Source organism: Sinocyclocheilus rhinocerous, unplaced genomic scaffold (genome assembly GCF_001515625.1).
Source record: "Sinocyclocheilus rhinocerous isolate Xijiao unplaced genomic scaffold, SAMN03320098_v1.1 scaffold1295, whole genome shotgun sequence".
Taxonomy (NCBI): domain Eukaryota; kingdom Metazoa; phylum Chordata; class Actinopteri; order Cypriniformes; family Cyprinidae; genus Sinocyclocheilus; species Sinocyclocheilus rhinocerous.
Genome location: NW_015660499.1, coordinates 244,762 through 253,020, shown reverse-complemented (window position 1 = coordinate 253,020; position 8,259 = coordinate 244,762). Strand labels below are relative to the sequence as shown.

The 8,259-nt window shown below is 32.9% G+C and overlaps 1 protein-coding gene across 1 annotated transcript in view; it reads left to right on the top strand.

The window, feature by feature from the left end:
- Positions 1 to 1,228: 1,228 nt before the first annotated feature.
- idua (alpha-L-iduronidase) overlaps positions 1,229 to 8,259 on the top strand; it is a 15,210-nt gene continuing 8,179 nt past the window's right edge. The window contains exons 1-8 of the mRNA XM_016534277.1: positions 1,229 to 1,556; positions 2,092 to 2,232; positions 3,112 to 3,194; positions 3,311 to 3,418; positions 3,596 to 3,691; positions 5,254 to 5,456; positions 6,618 to 6,797; positions 7,690 to 7,906. Of these exons, the coding sequence (XP_016389763.1) occupies positions 1,396 to 1,556; positions 2,092 to 2,232; positions 3,112 to 3,194; positions 3,311 to 3,418; positions 3,596 to 3,691; positions 5,254 to 5,456; positions 6,618 to 6,797; positions 7,690 to 7,906 (1,189 nt within the window). The 5' untranslated portion in view covers positions 1,229 to 1,395. The remainder of the gene's footprint in view (positions 1,557 to 2,091; positions 2,233 to 3,111; positions 3,195 to 3,310; positions 3,419 to 3,595; positions 3,692 to 5,253; positions 5,457 to 6,617; positions 6,798 to 7,689; positions 7,907 to 8,259) is intronic.

Below are 8,259 nucleotides of genomic sequence, written 5' to 3'. Positions count from 1 at the left end.
GCTAGAGTGTTGCTTACCACCACGTATCAAAACTGATCAAATTTTGAGCATTAAACCTGAAAATAAAATAATAAAAACTACGTTTTTACATTTTATGGAGGAAATATGTGTGGTGCCAATACTGGCATTCTGAAATTTGGTTTTTGGGTGTTGCATACTACTACCACAAGTCAAAAGAGCTTCAACAATATATTGTTTTTACTCACTTTAGGGGTTGCAAGACCTAATGACCCACTTGCAAATGTCAACAAACCCCCCCCCCCATCGCTGAACCAACAACAAAACCCACAGGTCTTCAGGTACAAGAACCTTCTCCACATCCTCAATCCATTACTACACAGGTGTGATTTTAAACCAGATTGTAGCCTGTATGTCACACCACCAGGCAGATGGATACCATTAGAAAGTGGGCCAATTTAGTCCCAAGGAGTATTGAAACAGTACACTTACAAGTATACTACTAGTACACTGATATTTGTATACTTGCTACATAAAGTATACTTAAAAATATGCTTGAACTTTACTTAAGTATACTTAATAAAATAAACTTGAAGTATACTACTTTTTGGTAAGGGTAAGGGACTTAAGTAGATAAAAAGCTTTAAGCGTTTTTTTATGTTATTGTTTTATGTGATCTTAATGCATTTTGCTTTAGCTGTATAGTAGTTGAAATCTGTATAACAGATTCTCTTTCATGTCATATTTTATTTTTATTATGAATGTAACTTTTTATTTTGTTATTCTGTTTTAATGCTTCATTTGAGTCCATTTTTAAATTCTATGTCCATTTAGTCCAAAACTTATGATTTTATATAATTTTCTATTTCTTTTTTCTGTATTATGCATTTTATATTAAATGTGCTGAATAAATAAATCAGCCTTGCCTGTTAGGACAACAATTGTCGATGTAAAGCTCATTCGTCACAATAAAAAGGGCCTGAAAATGTCTTCCACATCTCTTTTATTATCCTTAATTGCTTCATATGTTTGCTTTAGAAAAAAAAACCGTTAGCATGAGTGTGTGTATAATTGGTTGCGCTGCTATATTGTCATCTTATCTATTCTATAAAAATAGCTATGCAAGTAAATTTAAACTGACTAAAGAATCAAGATGCCTAACTGTAAAAAGTATACTTTTCGTTTTCATTGCACTTTTAAACCAGTAGGCCGCGACATCCAGCTGTTAAACACCAGTCGCCAGTCAATGACGTCACGGCACTAGCTTTTCTGAAGACCGTGCATTCTGTAAGCACAGAAGTTGGGGAAAATGTGTTTTAATGTCACCGAATACGATTTCTGGAACGCGAAACTTTAGATGATATATCTGTGAGGTTGTGAAGTGAAACTGTAAGTCATGTACAGTGAACGTGAGCGTTTGTAAGTGACGTCAGCAGCATGTATAGATGTAAACACAGGTCATTCACATGGACAGTATTTCTCTCAGTCCTGCTGATAAAACAGCAGCAGTCTGTTATAGCTTCATCTGGGGAGGTTCAAGTGAATGTTGACAAGCCACTACGAAACTTGAAGCACTTTTGGAGAAGCACTGGATTCTGGTTAGTAAAACGCTTGTCAACGACCCCTTTGTAACATTATGCCATGGTACAGCGAGTATCAAATGATATTATCGCAAAAAGCACCATGGTGCTACTATTGTTTATGTGAATTTCATTACCGTAGTATTACGTTCTGATATAATCACTGTATCATTGTACTGCCACTCTGTTTTAAGGGAAACCATTACACTGCAAGATTACATATTCATATATCGCAGTCTTTACAAGTAAAGAATACCACAGTACAGTACATGTATAAATGGTGTACACTATAGTGCATGTATATATACTTTACATCTATCTTCTAGCATACTGTAGTACATGCTAAAATACTCAAAATAGTACTACTATAATAATGTGTACATACTTACCTTATTAAAAAATTTAATTAAAAATATAAGTGTGGAAATATCGTAATACTTTTTGCACTATTTGCACTATACATCTACAAGTATTTCCAGGAAAACTCTGTGTAATTGTTTTAGTGGGCAAAAATCATTAAGTACACAATTGACACTTGTCTTCTGTTTTGCAGCCCTCCACAGCCGCACAGTGATGCACACCTGTATGATCTCAGTCCAGAGCAGCAGATGAATCTGGCTTTGATCGGCTCTGTGCCACACAGAGGACTCCAGCAGGTGCGGATACACTGGATGCTGGAGCTGGTTTCCGCACGGTCAGTCACACCATATTACCAGAATCAGACTTCCTTTTCTTCTGTTTGAATGAATGTGAACTATTACAATATCATTTACCGGTACTTTGCATATGTTAATAGGATTGATTGATATTAATACGCATATATGCATCTCTCTCTCTGCTTTTTCTTTGATTGTGGTTTGACCTTGCAAATAAGCAGTGCTATTTCCATAAGATATTATTTCCAAGAGCATGTGTTGTGTGTGTTCTGTTTGGGGTAGGTGTGATTTTTTTTTTAATACAGTAAAAACAATAATATTGTGAAATATTATCACAAATTAACTGGTTTCTATTTGAATATATTTTAAAATGTAATTTATTCCTGTGATGCAAAGCTGAGTTTTCAGCATCATTACTCTAGACTTCAGTGTCAGGTGAGCCTTTAGAAATCATTCTAATATGCTGATATTGATATTAATACGCATATGCATACAGTATATCTGTTTAAAAATCTGTGATTTTTGTGTGACCTTGCAAGTAAGCAGCGCTGTTGTCATAAGATTACATATCATCTTAATATCATACCTAGACTTTAGTATTCATCTAGAGTAACTATTATATACATCTCTTATATTGTCTGCTTATTGTTCATGCATCACTTTTACACTTTCATTCCCATGTAAACTATAGTTTATGCATAAAATGCATAAAATCTTAATGCTGTAAAAACTTTTATGTCTCATAAAATCTTTTTTTTTTCTCTCTCTTGGGATCTGCTTTTGACATACTGTTTATTAGGTCTCATTTTTTGATTTTCTGTTTGTGCATTAACATATAATCTTTATTATATTATACGTCTCTTAAACTATATCTAGTGTGCTGTAGTACTAAGATTGTGTCTCTGAATGTCATTTAGAGTTTACAGTGGAGAATATCACTACAACTTCACTCACTTAGACCAGCTGATTGACCTTCTCTGGCAGAATGGACTGCAGCCAGGTCATTTTTTAAATATTACAGCGAAATCCACATTTAAATGCTTGTGTACTGTAGAATTAGGGTTAATTTAACACAACTTTGCATTATATTAAAGAGGATTGCTTTTTTTTTTAAAGGGTTTGAACTGATGGGCAGCGTGTCCAACAGCTTCAGCAACTTTGAGGACAGAAGTCAAGTTACTGAATGGAGGAATTTGGTCTATTTGATTGCCAAAAGATACATATGTGAGTATGAGACTGAAGTCGTAATGTTTTAGATGGTGATGGATCATAAATTAGCTCTTGTGGGGTTTAATGGAAAAGGAAAGGAAAGGACGTTTGAATGTTTACTAGGCCAGATCTTAACCACAAAGCTCCAGAAGTTCTGACTGTATTTGTTTCTGTGGTTTTATATGTGTGCAGGGAAATACGGACTCGGCTTTGTCTCTCAGTGGAACTTTGAGACATGGAATGAGCCGAACAACCATGATTTTGACAACATCACTGTATCAATCCAAGGTACAGTCTAGAATTATTTGTTGTTGTCTGAGCCAAAATCCTGTCAATCTTTCTTAATCGATAGAAATTTATTTTATTGGTGGTCTCAAACTATCCAGCACCACCAACAGCTCAAACTCGATCTTGCAGTTTCTGCTCATAAGGTTTTATCCAAAATCGCCTAGAAATCGACAAAATGTTCCTAGATTCTTTGGATCATGCTGAATTAATTGCGCCAATATTTTCTGACAATTTGAATTTTGTCTAAACACGCTGTTTCAAAATTCTAAAACCTTCCTTGACAAATTGCTTCTGTTCCTGTTTTGTACGTCGCTTTGGATAAAAGCATCTGCTAAATGCATAAATAAAAATGTAAAACTGACTAGCCAGCTATATATTTTTTTCTCATATTTTTATTTTAGTTTGGATATTTTAAGCAGCATTTCTTTTTATTAGTGTTCTGACAAGCGTGCATTTCGTATTGCATTACATTTTTGTTTTTTGAACATCCTGCCATGAGTGCTGCATATTTAAGATGCCATCTCGAGTTAATAATAGTCCTAGTTGTCCAAATTTTGAAAACTTGTCTTGAGACCCCATGGGACCCTGACATGTGGATACCATAACCTCAGGCCCTGTAATTGCAGCTATATTTTTTATGTTCATATGTTAAATAGAAGTCAACAATTTTATTGTGCCATGTCGAGGGGAGATGGTAAAATAGACATAAGTAATTCATTTGCACTAAACTGAACCAGGGTCCATGTTTATGTCTGTATGTTGGGCAAACGTGTATATTACATTTTGTGGAAGTGCTAATTATAAAGTTTGGATTTATTTGATAAAAAAAAAAAAAAACAGTTAAAACCGTAAAACTGTGAAATATTATTGCAGTTAAAAACTGTTTTCTATTTAATTATATTTGAAAATGCGATTTATTCCTGTGATGGCAAAGCTGAATTTTCAGCATCATTCCTCCAGTCTTCAGTGTCACATTATCCTTCAGAAATCATTCTAATATGCTGATTTGCTGCTCAAGAAACATTTATTATCACTATTAATGTAGAAAACAGTTGTGCCACTTAATATTTTGTTATGATGTGTTTATTTAAAATAAGTATTTTGTAACATTCTATTACTGTCCAGTATATCATTCTAAAACATGTCTTTACTATTACTTTTTGATCAGTTTAATGCATCATTGCTGAATAAAAAAATAAAAATAAATACTGACCTCATGCTTTTGACTGGTAGTGTTGCTAGATATTTTTTAAATTCTGATTTGCGTATTTTTAAAGTCATTAACATTGACTGGATAAAGACAAGCACACATCCTGTTTGAATAACTGCTTGTCCATCTGTGCCATTCTTGTAGTAGTGTTTGTGTTGCTGGCAGATGCCATGTTTTGTGTTGTATTTCTGCACTTGGTGTTCTCAAACACGCCTTTCGTGGTGCGGACAAAACGAGAAAGTGTCTGACAAGTTTTAAGTTAATGCTACCACATGGAAGAATTAGTTCTGCCGAGGGCAATTTACCAGCCTCAATGTTGTGAACATGAATTTTTCTGTCTCCACTCCTCCAGGGTTTCTGAACTATTATGATGCCTGCTCTGAGGGACTTCGTGCGGCGAGTCCTCTCTTGAAGTTGGGGGGTCCGGGAGACTCCTGTCATTCTCCGCCCCACTCACCATACTGCTGGGAAATGCTACAGCATTGTTACAACGGCACAAACTACTTCACTGGAGAGACGGGCGTACGGTTAGACTACATCGCCCTACATAAGAAGGTGCATAAGGGTTGTAGTGATACTAAAATGTAGGTGATAATAAAATGCAAATATGTCATGCGTAATTGAGTCCTGACCTAGATGGAATAAAAAAATTTGAAAGGTAATTGCGCCTTTTTCCCCAAATTACAAATGTATATTTGCGATTCTGTTTTTATGTCTCGCAATTCTGACCTTTTTCTCTGAATCCTGAATTAATATCTCACAATTCTAAGTTTATATCTTGCATTTGAGTTTATAGCTCACAATTCTGGGTTTATATCTCGTAATTCTAACTTTTTTCGGAATTCTAAGTTTATATCTCGCAATTCTGACTTTGTTTCGGAATTCTAAGTTTATATCTCGCAATTCTGACTTTTTTTCTCACAACTTTTAGATCTCACAATTCTGTTCATATTTCGTAATTATAACTTTTTATCACAATCCTGAGTATATATCTCACAATTCTGTTCATATTTCATAATATTAACTTTTTATCACAATTCTGAGTTTATATCTCACAATTCTGTTTATATTTCGTAATTCTAAGTTTATATCTCACTATTGAGTTTATATCTCATATAAATATATATATATATATATATATAAATATAATATAAATATATTTAAATATAAATATATATCTTGAGTTTATATTAATTCTAAGTTTATATCTCACTATTGAGTTTATATCTCATATAAATAAATATATATATATATAAATATATATATATATAAATATAATATAAATATATATCTTGAGTTTATATTGAGTTTGTATTTTACAGTTTATAAATTGTAATTCTGTTTATATCTCAATTTTCTGACTTTTTTCTCATAATTCTGAGTTTCGATCTCATACTTCTGATTTTAAATCTTGCAATTCTGTTTATTTTTCTTAATTTTGACTTTTTCTGAGAATCTCTTAATTCAAATTAACATCTTTTAGTTGTGACTTTTTTCTCATAATTCTGAATTTTAATCTTGCAATTCTGTTTATATCACTATTTTGAAAAAAGTGAGATATAAACTAAAAATTGCAAGGGGAAAAAATGTGATAAAAACTGTGAGATATAAAGACATGATTTTTTTTTATTATGTAGCAGACACAAGCTTCCATATGTTTCACACAGAAATCAAATTATTTTTGATTATTGTAGTATGTATGTATTTGTTTTTCAGGGAGGTGGCAGCTCATTACCCATCCTGCAGCAGGAAGTGGCCACTGTGCGGGAGATCCAGCAGCGCTTTCCACAGTTTCGTTCTGTGCCGATCTACAATGACGAGGCAGATCCACTGGTTGGCTGGAACAAACCACTCACCTGGAGAGCAGATGTCACCTATGCAGCCATGGTGGTTAAGGTAGACAGTTGCGTGTTTCTTTGTTCTCTTTTTATCAGCTGTGATTTTTGTGATTAGTAGGACATAGCGAAATATGATTTACTTGAGGTCATATTCCTTATTCAACATCTCTTTTTTGGTCCTGGAGCAGAATTGCAGTCAATCATATTGTCCAGAACCCAATCCTTAATATCAAAAACTCCATGAAACAAATATAAGAAATATTGGCAAATATATGATGTACTGATGTATTTCCTAATAAAACAGACAGTTGTAGCAAGACAAATAAAAAGGATTGCCTTTTTTTAATGTATCCACAGTAACTATGACCTCAAAAAAGGGCTGCATGAATAATCAAAATAAAACCAAAATCACAATGTTGTTTAGTGCAATTGTCGAATCACAAAAGCTGCAATTTAATTAAATAAATATATATATTTTTTTTAAAAGTAAAAATGTAGACAAATATTACTATTGTAATTTTAAAGTTACTGTAAAACTAAAATATTATTGTCAAAATATTATTAAAATATTATTGCTTAATACTATTATATAAATATTAAAATATAATAGTATTTTTTTTTTCTGAAATACTCTTTTTATTTTACAGTGAAATATTACAGTAGTAGTATTTCTTATTTTGTTTAATATTTTCATTTAGTAATAAAAATAAAAATAATTATTATTTTATATTTATATTGACATTGATTTATAATTGTAATTAATTCAATTTTTACCTACCTCAAAGCTATCAGACATGGACTAAAAGCCATAAAAGCCGTATTTAGACTCGTAATGGGATCTTTAATTATTTTCATACTTAAATTAATTGCGCTCCTTAATAATTCATTAAGGCTTGTTAATGTAGTGAACCAGATATATTTGGTCTCCTTTCATGTCTCTGGTGTTGTAGGTCATCTCACAGCATCAGAACCTGCTCATGGCTGACCAGAACAGTACCGTCAACTACACGCTGCTTAGCAACGACAATGCTTTCCTTAGTTACCACCCGCACCCGTTTACCCAGCGCACTCTCACCGCCCGATTCCAGATCAACAACACAAACCCGCCGCATGTGCAGTTACTACGGAAACCAGTCCTGACTGTGATGGGCCTGTTGGCATTGTTAGGTAATGAAAGTTAGTGGGCAATGTACCAATTAAAACAAGTAGAAACCACTATTAAATATAATATTTATTTAATGTAATTTTTTTCATTTTTGTTATACAAGAAAAATGCATACATTGATCAATACAACAGTGCAAGAACATTAATATGGTTACAAAATTGTTACCCAATATGTAAAACATTAATCTTAAATACAAAATTCCTTATTTTTCCCAATGTTTTATATTTCCCCACCTTTTAACGACAACTTTATACAGTATAACCCAGGGAGATTATAACTCTTTAAAAAAAATTAATTGTAGATGGGTTTGATGTATTCAGAAATATTAAGTCAAATGGGTTGAAACTTTGAATT